The sequence below is a fragment of the Syngnathus leptorhynchus genome, chromosome 7, assembly GCF_054491065.1.
Source record: "Syngnathus leptorhynchus isolate UIUO chromosome 7, UIUO_Slep, whole genome shotgun sequence".
NCBI lineage: Eukaryota > Metazoa > Chordata > Actinopteri > Syngnathiformes > Syngnathidae > Syngnathus > Syngnathus leptorhynchus.
Window position 1 is genome coordinate 3,652,708 of NC_141201.1, and position 18,203 is coordinate 3,670,910.

Consider the following 18,203-nt stretch of genomic DNA (forward strand, 5'->3'; position numbering starts at 1 on the left):
AGCAGGTCTAAGTTGTGGCGCAGGGGGTTGGCTGTGTTCACTCCCACAACGGTGCAAACACCCCTTTCTGCAGTCGTCTATAAAAATACCAAAAGAAAGAAAATTCAATCCACACACACAGTTAGACTGCACTGGGTATGAAGATTGGACCAAGTCAGGGAAACCGTTTAAAAAAAGGTTTCTACCATGCTGCTGTTTGGCTCATGCATTGCTAAGATTGATATAAATGTACTGACTTGGCAAGGTGAGCGGACCTCTCCTGCGTCTGCGTGCACATTTAAAGTCTCGGCGCATTTACAGGAAAGCCACTTAAAGCTTCCCGTATGGAAAAAAAAAAAAAAACCCGGGCACGCTAATGTCGCTAAGTGGACTCTGTGAGTATGAGACCATCTTATCCATCTAAATGATGTCACCCTAAATGAAACCAAACGATGTTTCAGTTTGAGACATTTCGGTTAGATTTCCTCGTTAGTGTCAAATTGATCGAATTAAACGAAACGTTACATTTAATCACGCTTCATCGTTTGGTAGATTCCGAATGACTTTGCATCTCTCCTCTTTAAGAACTGGACAATAAACAAAAGACAAATGATATTTTCTGGTGGAGGCACAAGCAAAGAAAACAGAAATGCAAATTGTGTTTACCTATCCATCGGGCATGCGCGTCAATTTACTCAGCACTTTGACAGCCTCATTATATAATCATAACAAGGAACCCAAGTGATGAGTGTAAAGCAGCACGCTTTCCATTTGCTCCTGGTCCTGACCCGTATTTCTTTGGCTGCCGCTTCACCGGCTCCATTGACACCCCAATCAGCATCGGCGAGCGCACTCGTCTCCCCCTTGTGTCATTTTCATTAGGCGGGATCGAAAGCCACGGCCCGACGTTGCTGGCCTTTCTCTCATCGGGGAAATCAACATGAATGTGTTGCATTACTCCAATTTGTGTTGAGTGTTATTCATCGCTGGTGTGACCTCTCCCTCTGCCCTGCTTCCATTATGTATTTGTCTGATGGAATTTCCATTTATAGTCATTCCATAAATTCAGATTTGTATGTTTACTCCAGCAACAGCAGACTGGCTGGATTTTATTGATCCGCTCCGTCGTTTTCCCATCCTATCTTCTTGTAGGTTTTTCTTCCCGCAAGTCCACATTCCGAACGCCCCTCCGAGCTCAGCTGGCTTGAGTATCAGCGCGTGAGCTTCTCACACACGTGCGCTAGGTCAGTTCACGCCTGTTCTTCTCTCCATGTTCTCTCACGCCGTTTTGCTGTTTTTGCAATGGGTCATGTCCCCGTTGTTGTTATTTCATGACTTATTTTTATATGCTGTATCACGTTAGATGGTTAGCGAGGTAGATGATGACAAATTGAGCATCTCGAGATGATGCTGGAGCAATGCATCAGCTGACATTCAACCAGGTTACTGTGTTTATTTGTTTATTTTAAAGTGACATAACCTTAATTATGTATTGGTGAGTTAATTTTAGCCACCCATTTTCTCGTATTTATCTGAGATTGGGTGGGCGAGGGCAAAAAAAAAACAAAAAAAAACGATGTTAAGTTATATGGTATTTAAATAAATATATGATTTATAAAAATCGAATGTATAGTGTTTTAGGACTACATTTTTTTTCCTGATTCAATAGTATTAAAAATGTTTTGTTAGAAATGTAATTTTTTTTTTTTTATTACACTAGTGTTTTAAAATGTTTCCGAGAAAAATAATTGTGGCACAAAATAGTTCATCATAAATATTGGATCCACAAAAACTACTACCTCAACTTGTTTTGTAGAGCCGCATGACTTTTTTTTTTTAGCCCAAACTTAAGCACTCGTAAAGGTCAGCTGCTCTCGGGGCCTCAACTGGGATCAAGAGGCTAAACTTCAAGACCTTCTCTTGACCTCCTTCTAAACCTCATGTGCCGCTTTCAACCCAACGCCTGAGATGTGATCATTTAATGCGCGACTGCAGACTCTTGCTGCAGTCCGATCGATGGACGGGCGAATGTCAGGGAGATTTTGGCGAGGAGCAATGAGAAAGGTCAACGTGTCCATCCTCCGCAAATGTCACAGTGATGAAGTTGTCACATCGGAGGGGCTTACGTACGCCTGTGTGTGTGTTATTACAGGAGCATCATTGCACGAATACAGTGTGAGCCACTATCGACCGTGGCCTCATACATATTTCATCCTGTGGTGATATTTCAGCTTTCTGTAATAACAAAACAAAACAAAAAAAATCAATTCGTATGAATTAAACGCGTCGTAATTAATCACCGACGTCTTCCCCCCCCCCCCCCCCCACTTGTTTATTTCCTAGTGTAAATGGCCAGCCGCTCCTCGAACCACTCCGGGCTACATTTTTGTTGTGTAGCAGCCCATGCAATTTACTGTATGTTTATCACGCCGCTAAACAGATCGTTATCGCAGAGAGTCGAGAGACGTGCGGACTTGCTGGAGCCATTTGCTCTGTAATTCCCGTTGAGAGTGAAGAATATCGGCTTACGTGAAGAATGAAAGGTGAAAAGCTAATAAAACTGTGGTTCTTAAACGTATGACACACCAAGTGTTTATCAGAAATGAGGCAGAGGTTATCTTCCGAAAAAGTATATGGGAATCTGGCGTAAATAGTGAAAACCGCTGTCCAGTAATATTCATAATTCCCACTCATTGAAATGTATTGGAATTTTAAAAGAATAAATATTTGCAGACCCGAACCTTATCCTCTTCTGCTGAAGTAGTTGTAGAAAGAGTAGGACTAGTGAGATAAAGGATTAGATAAGGTTTTAAAGCTCTTCAACATTTACTGTGTTGACTATAAAAATTGGAGTTAAATTACTGACTGGATTTAAAGTAAGAGTTTAGACTGTCCAGAAAAGTTCAGCTAAACAGGAAGTTCTCACTTGATGATAAGTCTGCTGGGCGTTCTTCCCAGCTTTGTAAACGCAAACAAAACGAGGGATGCTACAAGTGAAACTGGGCTAGCTTTTAGCTAGCTTGTTGAGATGTCATACATAAATCTTACTTTCAGAGTAACGTGTTATGGCAAATGTCATAGCAAACGTTATCTTGTTTTAAAGAGGAAGTCTACCCCCAAAATTTCATTTGAAATATAACTTGTTCTGATTAATGTTTCGTTTGTGGAATATGAAAGAAACCTATTTTTATCAATTTCAGGAGGCGGGCATTTTGCAACTTACTGAAAATGACTTCACAGTTGCCAAGGTCTCAGGTCACAATGTAGCACAATCGATGAAGTACTTGTAACAATGATAACACTTCCTTCTGATAAGTCTTTTTTTTTTTTTTCTTCTATAACCCGAGACTAACATTGTTGTCAGAAACACCGCAGAAACGTGTTAAAACCACAGTCGAAACCTCAGCACTCTCTCATCGCTGTAATTGATCTTCGCGCGTATTTAGGCCGCGCTGCCGATGGCTAGACGAAAAGTCACTCGAGTGGCAATTAAGCAAATGCTCTAATGGAGCGTGGTGACGGAGTAAATTTAATGAAGTGGGCTAATAGCACTGTGATGCATATGCTACTGTTATGGCGCTGATGAAGTGAATCTGATTTCTATCATTATTTTCAAATGAAGCCGCTAAAGTAATCATTAATGGTCAATGGATAATAACGCTGCGGCTCAAAAAATGTCAAATGATAACAATGAATTGAGCCAATGATCTGATGTCCCATGAAATGATGTGTGTGGCCAGGCAGATGTAGAGGATTGCCAGCCTAATGGAGCATTCCACTCCATCATTTGTTGGCCCCGAGGATGCGTTTCAGAGGAAATGCTGAGTGCAAAGCGGCGGCGAGAGTCGCCGGGCTAATGGCACGCATTAGTGCTTTTCTTGGTGCCTTTTTTTTGGTTGACTTAGTGCTGACTCATGAGTGCAAACAACAAACAGGAAGCGCTTGACCCTTTCCCAGCAGAGATTCACGTAGACGCGATTCCATTTGAAAACAAATAGTTGCCGCGTCACTTCGATAACATTCCGATCGAAGTATTAATTTAACAATAAATGTATGATTGCGGTCGGAGTGGTTTGGAAGTGCATGCCGTCAAATTGACCGCTGTTTCAAATTGTTTGCTTCTCATGTAGTTAAATAAGCTAAGCTACTTAGTAGGCTGTCCGTGTGTAGCATTAGCAAAAAGACACTATAAGGCTATGCCATATGACATAATCGGAAATTTCCCGCTTTATTGCTTTTCAGTCCAATATTTGAGCTGAGAATTGAACTTTAATAGCTCATTCATACTAAATTAGTCTCACATTTTGTTCACTGAGCTTTTCCCCAACCCCTTCTCATTCATCTTTATCAGCATTCGTGTGAATTATTGTCTCCAGCAGCTACAAAAGTAGTTCCGTTTCGTCAGTGTCAATCAAAATTTGGCATTAGCATTTTGAAAAGGCTGATTACCCCGCCCCCCCTCATTTTTTTTTTATCTTGTTCATTAGATTGTGGTCTTTGAGGGTATTTCCGTGCTAAAATAGATTATTATTTAATATGATCATTTTTTTTTGACGCTTCATGGTGTGGGTTTGCCTCCTCTGGCCTGCACCTTCTTTATCACATGACCTGGTTGTGAAAGTGAATCAAAATGGTGAAAGTGGATTACCACCTAATCCATGTAAAACATGCAAGGACAAAGGCACAAAAACTGAATTTGTCCAACTTTTCCCATCAGGGGAACAAGCCGCTGTAAAACGAGAAAACTTCCCGAGTGGAAAAATGAAAACCCGCCGCGTGCATTTTATGAGCCATTTATGCAGCACAAGTGAATCAAATGATTCAATTCGGACGTGCGACGATGTGTCTGAACACGCTAAGGAGCACGCGGCAGTGAGACACAACCCCGTGAACGAAAAATTGTGAAATAGGAAAGGGTGACAGCTCGGTTTGAAATGGCAAGTTGCAGCAGGTTTATTTTGCTCGCTTACAAAGGTAAAATGCGGACCATTTTTACGAGACAGCTGAAGGCCGCACTTGTCACTTGTACTCATTTTCTGTCTAATGAGTTCCAACAAAATGAAATTGTTCACTCGGTCATTGTCGGCGTCGAAACCAATCAATGCCGCCAAAGGCAGTCCCGGGTGGATGCCTGGGAAAATTAAACATCCAACGCGCTCCGTCGAGAGGAGCTCGCAGATAGCCGGTCTGCTCCCGCCACCCCGCCGTCACATGGCCGCTTATCAATACGCCGCAGCGAGCCGGAGTGAGATGGATATAAAAGCTCAGGAGGGAGGAGGACTTGAAAGAGGGGACGCACACAGAGAGAAAAGAGAAGCAGCTTTTGAGGGAGAGGCAAAGGTTGAATGACTAAAAGAGGAGCAGGAACTAGGAGGAGAAGAAAGGCAAAGCTTGACAGAAGAGATGAAAAAGCGAAAGAAAAAAAAAAAAGAGGAAGCAGCAGCGCGTTACATCTGGCGGGGAGCGGCGAGAAACAGACAATCTTCTCTTGTTGGAGCAGAGCAGAGCAGAGCAGAGCAGAGGAGGCAGCGTTGCACCATGGGAGCTCGCAGACGCTCACAGATGAAGACTTCCAACTGAATAGCAGCCGAAACAATAAAGTGCATGTTGTGCGTGAATGCTTGGACGTTTTTCACAGCACAAGAAAGGGCTTTAGAAAAGTGCTTCGGCACTTGGCAGTCAAACAAACGACAATAGAGCGCTCGGTGATAAACTGCGCCGAGCTTTTTCTCGCCCGACGTGCGCTGATTAAAAACCCAGAGGACTTCTGAAACCACACCAATGCAATGACACACACATTCATTCATTGGAATCCATATATTCATAATAATAATAGTAACGGATATTTTTTGCTGATTGTTTGGGTAATGACAAAAGACACCCCACCAAAAAAATGTGCAAAAATATTATCTCTCTTTTTCATTTAAACTACTGTGAAATAGTCAAATGTTCTTGTACTATTGTAATCTTTTTTGTCCTTTTTTGTAATTGGTTGTTGGAATTTTATTCCGCCAAATGTCGGGATTTGCATCGATCTGAAAAGAAAAATTCCATGATGCTCAGGCCCTAATGAAGAGTTTAAATATCGAGTCATTTATTTATTAATATGTGTACAGTAGTAAAATGGTTGTAGCTTTTGTAGCGCAATTCTATCTTTCATTTGTAATTGTACAGCTTTAAGGGCAAATGCTCCAAATCTTCTACGCAATCAAGAGAGAACGAGTAGGAAAGGGATTCATCGTTGATGACTCACCAATTTAACTTCCGAAAACTCATAATTAGTCAAATAATGAAAGAGAATGATTTGCCAGCTAATGCTTAGCTAACGAGTGGCACTGCACAGTCATGAACAATGCTACAGAAGGGAAATGAATCCATGCACTGCTGCTAAGTACTTGCTCATTATTATTTCATAGTCATCTCACGAAGCATGTTAACTTTTTTTTTTGATGGGTGCCCCTCCACACGCAGTGAAGCATACTGAGCATTCATTAAATTGCTGATTTTAATCCTCGCAATTAGCACGCGCCTACTGCGCTGTTAATTTGAAACCAAAGAAGCAAGACGCTAACTTCCAAATGCTAAATGTGTCGCCGGTTTCACCCAAGGGAAATGGATACATTTGGAAAAATTGGAATATTTACTTGTGTTGATGCCAAGCGTAAAGTTTTTTTCATCAAGTATTGCTAATTTGGCCTTGAGAGAGGTTTGTTGGTAATACCGCTAATTGTTGCTAATCAGCATTTTTATATCCAATTAAAAAGTGTTGCAAAAGTTTCATATAAAAGATATGTTTGAGTGAAAATGGGAACGACGTCTCTTCTTCAAGATAGAATAGAAAATATGTTAGCATAAGTAGCGTGTGAGAAATGACCTGGCAGAGTGTAATAACTTAAACTCCGTGGCGCTGTTGCTACGCCCATTTCTCAAAGTGAAGCAGTCGATTAATATCCTGCCTTCAATATCAGTCTGTGCTTCCTCTAAACCATTTATTCTCAGCGGCATTAAAACAGAGCTGAGCAGAACAGATTATTGAACTCTGTCACATCTGGTTGAGTGAGAATGTAAAGCCCTTGTACTCTGGAACTAGCTTGTTAAATTAAATGCTACTATTTGGATTTGTTTGTACATTTTGGTGGGAACGCGCCCACGGGCTGTAGCGACATCCCAGCAGGAAATGACAAACAAATGACATTCGCCACTCTTAAATTAAATTCAACTCAGTCTCTGACAGAAAGTGTCAAATAAAGGGGAAAGAGAAATTATTTCCCCGTCGTGCGATCGCTCTCGTAGACAGAAAAGCACAATTGCTTGTTCCTGTTTTGCGACACAGATTGAAAGTGCATATGGATTTTTGCGTGAGGTGACGATTAACTTATCTTAGCTATTAAAGACAACTGGGCCACAAATAAGCCCAAGGGTATGCTACATTAGCATAATGTCACAGCACTAAAAGTGAAAATAAAATGTTTCATTCATTACATAATTGAGGAAAAAGGCCTTATGTGCCTTATGGGGGTGGGTGGAAAAGTTGAAAAATATTTCTGGAATAATCAGTATATACCCAAAAGTCCATCATCTGATCTGGCACTTGCATATTTCGCGGGGTGGCAGTGCCCTCGTGGCCCCCCTTCTAGCTCCGCCAGTGGCAAAGTGTCCACCTCAATCAAGTCAAATAACCCGGCAAAGACGTTAAAATCCATTTATGCTTTGTGCGCTGGACTTTTCCCTGTCTTTCATTTCTGATCTCAAAAAATGCCATTGTCCGCCTACTCGTTTTTCACAGAGGCTTCACGGGATCTTTGCCCGTTGCTGACATCCTTAAACTGCACAGCAACAATCCCACAAAAGACAAGTTAACCATTTCACAATGAAGGCTGTAGCTCGCTAGAGTTGTATATTTCCGGACTTCCTGTCGCTGCGTGAATGGCGCTCGTTCATGCGCGGGGGATACAGCTGCGTCCCGGCTGCCCTCGAAATTTGACCCATATTGTGACAGTTCCGGAAGATAGAAACCCGCTGTCGTCTTCTTCTTGAAGGATCCAAATGTTTAACCAGTGAAGATTGCTCTTTGGATAAGAGTGGCAAAGGTTTATTTGTGCTAATTTTGTAATTGAATTTGTCATTTTAATTATTGTTAGGCTAAATGATTGCGTTGAAGGCTTTCCCATCATCAAAACTCACCGAAATTTGCAGGTCTGTTCATGCTAGTCAAAATGTATGTTTTTTTTTTTTTGTGGCTAATGGTGGATTTTTTTTCCTCATATATACGTTGAGGCCCCCCCAAAGCCATTTTCACGCAACATGAAATGTTAGGTATGTCTAGTATGAGCGGCCTCACCCAAAAAAGTCTTTAGAACCAACATGTGTGGGAGGAGCTTTGAAAACTGGCTTGCTGGTGCCCCTAGAAGTTTAAAAAAAAAAAGAGACATCCTAAAAACCTGGCATTTGAACAGGGTGTGTAGACTTTCTAGATCCACTTGGCTTTCATCTAAAATATTTCTTTTTTATCATTTGTGGCACCACAGTGGAACCCATTGTGGGGTTATTTATTTTTTTGCTATTGCTATGATTAAGTGTATTTATTATTATGGTTAGTAGTGGTGTTTTTTTTTATTTTTGTCAAAATTGGCATATCTGATCCCGGTAAAAAGAAAGCCAACAAAGAGACAGCTTTGAATTTGACGCATTGCACTCGTAGTCCCTCAAAGGTGAGCATCCTCTTTCGATACTGGATCACGTCCATCACACAGCAGCATGGCAGGCCATGTTGCGTTGTTGTTACATTCTGAATCAATATGGCTTCTTTCTAAGATGTCAATTGAAATGCAGCTGCTTTTTCGCTCCATTCGCCCGTCTGATGTCGCTGCTGCAAACACACTCACCTTAATCAGACGCCCACCGCCTAGAAAATTGCCCAAGTGATGACTCAGCAAGGACCTCAGGATGCTGCATCAGAAAGAAAGAGTTTAACAATTTAACTGGTGTGACGTGGTCATTTACAATTCTACAGCGAATTTCTTAGATATGATTAATAATGAATCAATGCAGTTAGAAACAAAATCAGTATTTGAATATTTTTTTGTCCCTCCACAATTGTGTGGAAAAATATTAACCTCTAAGTATGAGGCTGTGTGGCTCGACACCATCACAAACCACAATAATAAAAATTAATACACATACATTAATACCTCTCTGATCATTTATTATCATTGAATACAGTACAATGAATCTCATGACATCCATTCTTATGTACTCGCAGGCACTGGCTCGGATGGCGCAAAGCAAACCTGACAAAGTGGCAGCTCCATCTTGTGGATGAGCGATGTGTCACAGTCTTTCGGCTCCTGCTCGATCCTTAAAGGGACAAAAAACTGCTTTTTGACACAAGAGGACCAATCAGCTTCACAGGTTAGGATGAATAACAACAAACGTATCCATAATCCTTGTACAAATACACCATTTAAGTCACGTATGCAGTTTCTTTGTGTGTGGGTTTTTTTTTATTACATTTTTTTTTTAAATCCATAACAGCAAGAATCAAATATAGCAATGCAGCCCCCCCCCCTTGAGGGAAAACAAACAATGTAGAGTTTCATCTTGACTCCATTCAACATTTTATGGCTTTAGACTAGCATTTCATCTCTTGACTGACACACGGGGATGGGGATGGGGGGGGGGCACGCCGCAGATAAACAAGCAGAAACAAACATGGCGGTATACATCATTTTAGCACTATGAGCAGAGAAAACAAAATAACTAAAAAAAACCAAAAACAAACTTTTCTTTCAAAGCATGCGCGCTGGTCGCAGGTGAGGGATGATCTGGTGACCAAACCCCCAAAATGTTGCTGTCACTTTCATCTTGGAAAGGAGCACAGCTTACATCAACAGAACATACTGAGAGTTTTGTGTTGCATGGCTCTCCAAGTGGTGACTATAATGTAGTTTCAGGATTTTTTTTTTATTTTTTTTTTCAAATAAACCACTATTCTATATATTCTTTTTCTATAAATATCTTATTCCATTACATATGGATAGTGTATGAATATTGTAAATACATTTTTATCTGTAACATGTTTTCTTTAGTCTTAGTACTGTGATTTTTTTATTGATTTTTTTTTAATAGGTTTGACATGCATTTGTCTCCTGATTAAAGAGACAGTATGTGTTATGTTTGGGCCTCACAGGCCTGACAGTGCGGGGTGGGGGGGGGTTTAGTGGACCCCCTCCAGTTCCCCCTTCCTCCGGGCGGTTACCGGGCAAACTACAAGCTGCTGACTAATTAAAAAAAAGAAAAAAAAGGAGAGCGTTCCTGAAAAGGGGTTAGAGAAAGACAACTCAGCGCCCTTTGGATGCAAGCGTTTTTTTTGTTTTTTTTTGTTCAGCCTTTTTCTATGGTTATCCTAACAAAACGCTCTGTCCTCATACACATTTTTTTTATTCAAAATAAGATCTCAATATACATGTTTTCTCTCTTTTCTTGACTATGTACAGAAGTGCAAAAAGTCAACCTTTTATCGCCTCGGGAGTTTGCCCCTGCCCTCCATTTTGTTTTGCAATTGGCTGAGTGGGCGTGGACTTCCTGTCATTGGATGCCACAGAGGAAAAAAAAAAAAATGCAGCTTGTTTTCCCAACATGGCCCAATTTCCAAGGAGTAAAAATATCCCAACAACTATATTATTAAATTTGAAATGGATACAGTAGAAAATAACATATCTAAAACATCCAAGTAATTTATATATATATATATATATATATATATATATATATATATATATATATATATATATATATATATATATATATATAATTAATTAAATGAGTAGTAACAAACCTTACAATAATTAAAATACTAAACGGTTGTCGCCGGCGACAGTAGCCATAGCAACAACTCGACCTCTCCGTTGTACTTGCACTGTTAGGTACTCGTTGAAGACCTCTTTGCTCACAAAGAGAACTCGAGGAGTGAACGAACACCTATCTGCATGTGGTCGGTATGCAACTATGCATAACATAGAAAATACTAACATTACCATCAAGTCGTACTAAAATCAAGACATATACGTACACAGAATTTCAGGTAAAGATGAAGGAACACGCAAAGAGACACTCAAACACGCGTTATAATCGAGATAAATAGAACTAAAAAAAAAAAAAGAATTGAAACGAGTGTTGGCATTGCACAGATGAGGCTTCCCAATGGTCTGTTGCATTGTGCTGACCCGGTGGTACATTCTAAGGCTTTAGATGAGGGATACAATCTTTGTAGTTGTTGTTGTTGTTTTTTTTTTTGTCACTTTCAAAATTCTATTGATACATGAGATGCTTACAAACGAACTGGCGAAGTACGAGTGAGCTACACTGAATACTTAAAGCGAGGTACACACAAACCGATTCTTAAGTGACTTTCAGAAATGTGACAGTCCACACACACACACGACCAGAAAAACGAAATCACACACCTCTATATTTGCCTTTGTAAATAGTGCAGAAATTGAAGTCTGTCCTAGATCGGGTAGGGACAGAAAAATAAAATCATGCTTAAGACAGATTACACCAGTCAGGGAGGTTAACCTTTCAGAGACAGAGCCTTTACTTTTTTCTAGATTATTTGGTTTTTAAGTTTGACCAATCAATTGCTTGCGCAATTTGCAATTTTATTTTGCATTGCAATCCATAACTTCAGAAAAAAAAACTAAATTCAACTAAAAAAGTTTATTTGCGTCTCAGATTTAAAAACAAAAAATGGTGAAACATTTGTTGACCAGTGTCATCGGGCCTTTCGTTGCAAGTGAGGAAAAAGGCTCAAATTTATCTCGTCATTATGTGTGTACCCCGCTTAAGTCGTTCCACAAAAACACCCCCAAAAAAAGACTTTGGCTGAAAATCTGAAAATTCAGACAAATATTCTTAAACACGTCCGACATCTAACAGTGTCATAACCTCCCCCCCGAAAAAAAGACCCACTCGCCTGTTAGCTGTTGTCATGGCAACTAAATTCTACATCTTTGTTGACCACGTGGCGGAAGATTTGAGGATTTCGTATCAGCAGTGACGGGTCGCGGGCGGGACCAAAGACGAGTGGTGATGCCTTAAAGGGAAAGCCGATTGCTTTGCATGACCGTAGTACCATTGGCGTATTAGCACAAGTATGGCCTTTTTTTTTTTTTTCGTTGCCGTTGATTTATCGTAACATAAAAACCTTCATGACACAGTCAGATTCTTATTCGTCTCCATCAACCGAAATATAAGGTGCACCTTTGTGTAAACACATGAAAGACAACCAATGAACAAACGTACAAAAGACGCCGCGATTCCTCCTCCGCCTCACTGGACGCAGCGCATCGTCTTAGTCGCGTCACATTCAAAGTGTGCCCGGTGAATAAAGGTAAAGGCGCCCTCCCTTCGCAGAGAGGAGGAACAAGGCGCTCTTGAAATGGAGGTGAAGTGACTGGAGCAAACTCTCAGTGTGGATTCAGTGGCTTCCGATTCGGCTCGCCTGTTGATTCGCTGGTCTTGGCTCTCCAGATTCACCTGTTCAAAAAACAATTACAGCCATATTTTATTTCTTTGAACACGCAGTTTTGATCGGCGGACGAGTCGGTAATACATTACTTTTATGATTGAGGCCCCTCCTACATCTGGGTCATGTATTTATGACTAGTCAGATGCTCCGCAGATATTATCGGAATCTAAGTGAAAACACGACATGGAGAAAAACGAACGATCCACGTTATACGGCGCTCACCGATTCAACGCAGAGCATGACAAGTTGATGGAGATTTAGCCTCATGCTTTCATTCATAATTCTTCAGGGGTCGGGGGGGGCGCACCAGGCACACACATGAGGGAGACAACCACTAGAGGGCGCAGGAGAAGAGCGGAGCAAACCTGATTGGCTGAGGCGGTTGCAAAGGGAACACTTGTGGCAGATGTGGTGGCTGCAGACACAGTGGCCGGAGTAGCGCCGTGCATCATGGGTACTTGGGGAGGCAAAGATCACACACACACATACACACACACAAACACACACACACACTAGCATTTGAACCTCAGCTCATGAGCAGTGTCGTTTCTATGGCGGCATATGGGATGGGCCGTAAACATGAGTGATCTGGACTATTCATCCTGCAGTTATTAGTTATTTACATATATACATGCATACATATATAGTACACGTTACTAATACTACTACTAATAAGAAATGTCTATGATTTGTTGTATATTAAAGGCAGCGTCAATGTCAATTAAAAAAATCGAATTCGCTAAACAAGCACAAATGAAAAGACAATACTGACACAGTGACAAGTTAAAATACAACTTTTAAAAACATATATTTGTATTCATCATACGACTGGTACAAGTTTCCATATCTTGCTTATTCAAATGACATGACAAGACAAATGAATAAATTCAAATCCCTCATGTTTATAGCCAGGCCGTATAATGAGGTGTTAGTGAGCTTGGGGAGGGACGGAAAAACTGCAACAAGCATTAGATGACAGGCAGACCTGCAGCAGAGCATCAAAGAGGGGTCACCACGACTAAATGTGTTTTCAAAGTTCAAAGGTCAGACATAATGCGCCATCTCGTCTCGACATCAAACCGTACAAGAGTAAAATCGGTAAGGAAAGCTGGCACCTACCAACACTTGTTGCAGGCGTCATGCACAATATCGAGCCTGCCCATCATGCATTGCAACAGGAAGTGGAGTGGACAAGGAAGGGAACAAAAAAAAAAATGAAGAAACGTCATTTATTAAAATCAGACATGATGGGTTTCCACCTGGATGAAAATATATCGTCGCAAAAAATCATCGTAGGAGAAATTAGTGCAATCGTAAATTCCTGTGGCACTTCCGTACGACTCGGCGGCCGACTTGTCGTGCACGGTGCGACGCTCTCGGACTCACCCGACGGGATGAAGGCAGCCTGTTGCTGGAACTGCATGTTGGCCAGGGCTTGTTGGTACTGGAACATACCGGCGTTGAACATGCTGCTGGCACCGTTGGCTTTTTCAAGTGCGGGTCTCTTTGGTAAAGGGGGCAGGACGGGAGGGAGCCCCTGATGAGGGGGAACCACAGCGACCGTTGACGACCAAACAGTCGGGCACGCGAAGACAGGGGAAAAGAACACAGTTAGAGGATGTTGTCAATGCTGGCAACACTATCATGGACCTTAAAATAAAAAAAATCTCAATTCAACTACTAAATGCCAAATAAGGAAAAGCTACATTGAATTAGCATCATGCTACAGCCATTGAAGCTAAAACAATAACATGACAAGACTCTAAAAAAAGTGCATGCCACATGCATTATAGATTCACGAGGTGATGAACTGACCTTCAAATATACGCATAGGAAATTAATTCATCTATTTCATGAATTTTAGTTTTACTTTTATTTCCAAGAAATACTATGTGGGACTACTGGCTAGTACGTTTTTGCCACATTTCACGTGGACAAGGAAATTCATCAGTTCATCAGCTCAAGTAAAAATAACCATCTCGGAAACAACAGCAACATGCCGGCAAGCCAAGAGACGAAAGGTCATAGGTACCAGGTCGAAAGCGGCGTCGAGGGTTCGCTTCGGTGATTTGACAGTCTTAATTAGCAGGCAGTGAGCGCGTGATGATGGGCAACGGGCCAATGGGGTTCAAGCGCATAAACATTAACCAGCAAGCGGGGAGACGGACGGGGCAGCGGTGCATTGAGGGGAAAAACAAAAAAAACAAAACAATCATTGCAATGCGCTTTCAAACTACAAGACCACAACATGCACGCGAGTAGCAACGCGTCTCCGTTCCGTCCTTAGCCTACCATGGCTGCAGCGGCCGCCGCTTGGTTGACTTGATGCTGGGCCGCTTTGATTTTGGCCTGGAGGTGAGCGGGCGGGTGGAAGTACTTGCACTTCTCCCGAGAACAACGACCCTTGATGTAGTCCATGCACACCGTCACCGTGTTGTCGTTGGTGTCGATCATGGTGCTGTCGGACGGGTGCGCAAAGCGGCAGTCGTTTTCGCCGCGGGTGCAGTTGCCCCTTTGGTACTCCCGACACACCTGGGCCACAAACTTAACATTTATTTAATGGATTCTGAACCAACAAAGGGTGAAACCTATTTTTTTTTTAAAATGCAAAGAGACAAGCCGTCTGTAATCCGCAGCTTCATTTCCTTCAACGTTGGACAAATGAATTAATCCGCTTCTCTTGTTTACAAGCCGATGATCACTTCAGGCACATGGAGACAATCAATCTCATTGACCGGCCAAGGCCTTACTCTCGATTGATAGGCAGGGCAGGACAGAACGTGACTGCCGTTCGCCTTTACGGGCTCATCAATCAAACCGCGTTGAGCCGTTATTCAAACGGGCCTCGCCGCAGTTTCTCGAAGGGACGATAGGGAGCAGCAAACTGTCGTAGAAAGCCAGGGCCTCATTCGCTAACTCAGTGAGGCTCGTGGGAAATATGAGAGGGCGCCTGACATTGACTATTTACCTACACGTACACACAAGGTGAGCGTACGTATAAAAACGACCCTTTTTTTTCTTCATTTTGACACTTTTAAGAGGCACGCAATAACTTATCATCTCTGCTCGAGCTCAGTCTGCTGAGTCTCAATCGCACTAAAACAGATTTGATATAATAACACCCTACGTGTATATCTCGCTTCCCCCTCTTCTCTGTTTATCAGCCCCGCTGTCTACTCACATAAAGCGATTTATACACAAACTATCTGTCGCCATGACGGCTAATCATCTCCAAACACCAATCAGAGCTAGAAGTTGGGTTAAGGCCTCGGCGTAGCTCTCTAAATATACTCACGTAATACACATTCATCCCCTTCCCAGCGCCACAACCGGCCTTATTGAGGAAAAAAAAAAGAGGGTGCCTTGTTGTCAGGCAGATGTTGGCAAGGTGGGTGAGGAAGAGAAGAGAGGGAGGGGTGAGCAAACGTGGGAGTTGATGATGAATTTGGAGTGAAGGACGGAGAGATCGGGATCAAGGAGACAAGAGCGCAAGAGAGAGACTATATGGTAGGTTCGAAAAAAAAAAAAAAAGAGTTGTCAGAAAATAGAATGAGGCTAAATTGGAGCAATTTGATGTTCCCTACAGCCAGCGTGGACCGGCGTGTCTCCCTTAACAGTGCTTAATCATGCATTCGAGTGAGCCGTAACCCGCCCTGAGTGCTTAGGTGGGGAAGTAAATGAAGGGCCCGTTAATCATATTTGCATCCCCATGGCAACCGGCGTTTTTGCCATTTGCATCCGGTGAGCCGGCAGGTAAAAAGCCCACATGTGGAAAATAGAGTTCTGGAAAAATATTTTTTTTTACAAAAAAGCCGCTTGTCTTCTAAAATAGGAGATATCCCAGTGAAATCACGTGGAACCTATTTGTTCACTCTATGATACGCCGCAGAATTCCAGCTCTGTTTATTTGGAATGGCGCGGAAGCAAGTCAAATATGTCTGGTTCCTTTGGATATTTTTAGCAAAAGCGAGTTCCTGGTGAATTTGCGTTCCAAACGATGACCAAAACGGGGTTTAAAACGCCAGCACGTTTGGGCAAAGTCCACATGTGCATGACTATTTTTTTTTTTTTTTCCTCACAGCAATGAAACCAGAAAGTCCTCTTAGCCAATCAGAAACCTGAAGGAAGACATTCCCGGAAAAGGCACAGGAACGTCGGATGACTCAAATAGGAATGATTGTGTGAAAATTGCTTGAAGTCGCGATACCGAGAAAAGTCAAGAAAAACAAAATGAAATCCAATCGCATCGCTTGATGACCGCAACAATTGATTTCCCTCATAGCTCCGCCCCCGTCTGCTCCCACCATCTATTTTGTTCTTGTCACCGATCCAATCCCTCCTTCTCGGCATGTCGCCTGCCAGGCGACTTCCTCATCACCCCCCCGCCGCCATCAATTACCTGACCGCCCACTGTTACACGTTAAATGCAAGCATCCTAACTTTGCCCGCCCGCAACCTAACGATCAGCTCGTTATTCTGCCGCCGTCGTTTCCACGGGCGGGGCTGCATAATGGATGAGATCGAACTACAGTCCAATTAATGATTAGCTGCGCGCTGCTAGACGAACGTCGCGCTCATCATGTGACTGATTGGTTTCATGGAAAAAAAGAGAACGAGTTTCACTGTGGTTCTGGGAAAACGTGGACTGGGCTAATGTGCTCCTCTTATTAAATGTCACTTCCTCTTTGCTTAAGTCTGGCTAATGACCATATTATGCTAATGGTTGTAGTGTAGAGTACACAAACTGTGTACTGGATACATAATTAAATACGCTGTTTGAGAGAAGTGTCTTTAATATTCAGACACATCCCACATTTCAAAGGCTAATCGCTTTGCCGGGCTGCGAAAAAACGGGCGGCCGCTGTATTTACGAGAGTTTAGCTGGAAACGGATAGACGTGATTAAAGGATGATTTAAAAATCTCCATAATACATGCGTCTGTGCGTCTCACCTCCAGTCTATCTGTCCTCATCAGTTTCTGCGCCGCCGTGGCAACCGGGACGGGGACGCTGGCGTTGCTGGTGAGCAGTACCGGCGCGCTGGGCATGATCTCGGCGGGCATCAGGCCGGGCGACACGGGGCCAAGGTAAGGATTGAACGCCGTTGCGTTGCCGTTGGCGGCCAGGCCGGGCGCGATAGAAAACATGGGCTGAAAGATAAGAGGAAGATTTGATTCATTACGATCATCTGCAATGTCTGTTCTGCTGATGTCACACTTTTTTTTTTTGCAATTCCTGTTTATTCCACAACACAAAACCATATCCTGTCACGATTGAATCTTTTTAGAAAATGATTGACAGCTTTGCAGTAGGATGATATGTTCATGTGCCCTGGAAATGTCTGTTTGAATATGTATCATTTGTGGGGGGGAAAAAAAAAATGTCTGTGGTCAACCCTGATATCATACCCTGCCATTACCATACCAAACCATGCCGTGCCCCGCCCTACCGTACCGTACCAAACCATACTGTACCATACCATGCCCTGCCCCACCCTGCTCCACAATGCCCTGCTCTGCCCCGCCCTACCGTACCATATCATACCATGCCCTGCCCCGCCCTACCATACCGTACTGTACCATACCATGTCCTGGTCCGCCCTGCCCTACCTTAGAGTCATAGCACCATGCCATACTTTGTCATGCCCTGCCCCGCCCTACAGTACCATACCATGTCCCGCCCGCCCTGCCCTACCG

General features: G+C 42.6%; 2 protein-coding genes across 8 annotated transcripts in view; one reads left to right on the top strand and one right to left on the bottom strand.

Moving 5' to 3' along the window:
- igsf10 (immunoglobulin superfamily, member 10) overlaps positions 1–18,203 on the top strand; it is an 83,915-nt gene that overhangs the window by 3,882 nt on the left and 61,830 nt on the right. For 4 of the 5 annotated variants that reach the window (XM_085915917.1, XM_085915923.1, XM_085915919.1 and 1 more), the window contains 3 exons: positions 1,132–1,223; positions 9,242–9,390; positions 17,484–17,594. Coding sequence is in view for 1 of the 5 variants with exons in the window: in XM_085915923.1 (XP_085772049.1) it covers positions 17,554–17,594 (41 nt within the window). In the remaining 4 variants the exon portion in view is untranslated. The remainder of the gene's footprint in view (positions 1–1,131; positions 1,224–9,241; positions 9,391–17,483; positions 17,595–18,203) is intronic. The other variant, XM_085915921.1, reaches the window with a different exon arrangement.
- Positions 11,258–18,203, bottom strand: part of LOC147054195 (muscleblind-like protein 1) — a 33,242-nt gene continuing 26,296 nt past the window's right edge. Inside the window, exons 4-11 of one of the 3 annotated variants that reach the window (XM_085915934.1) lie at positions 17,460–17,657; positions 14,801–15,040; positions 14,541–14,585; positions 13,895–14,045; positions 13,628–13,663; positions 12,874–12,965; positions 12,598–12,674; positions 11,258–12,516 (exon numbers count right to left, since the gene is read on the bottom strand). In XM_085915934.1, coding sequence (XP_085772060.1) covers positions 12,618–12,674; positions 12,874–12,965; positions 13,628–13,663; positions 13,895–14,045; positions 14,541–14,585; positions 14,801–15,040; positions 17,460–17,657 — 819 coding nt within the window. In that variant the 3' untranslated portion in view covers positions 11,258–12,516; positions 12,598–12,617. The remainder of the gene's footprint in view (positions 12,517–12,597; positions 12,675–12,873; positions 12,966–13,627; positions 13,664–13,894; positions 14,046–14,540; positions 14,586–14,800; positions 15,041–17,459; positions 17,658–18,203) is intronic. The other 2 variants (XM_085915933.1, XM_085915932.1) reach the window with 2 other exon arrangements.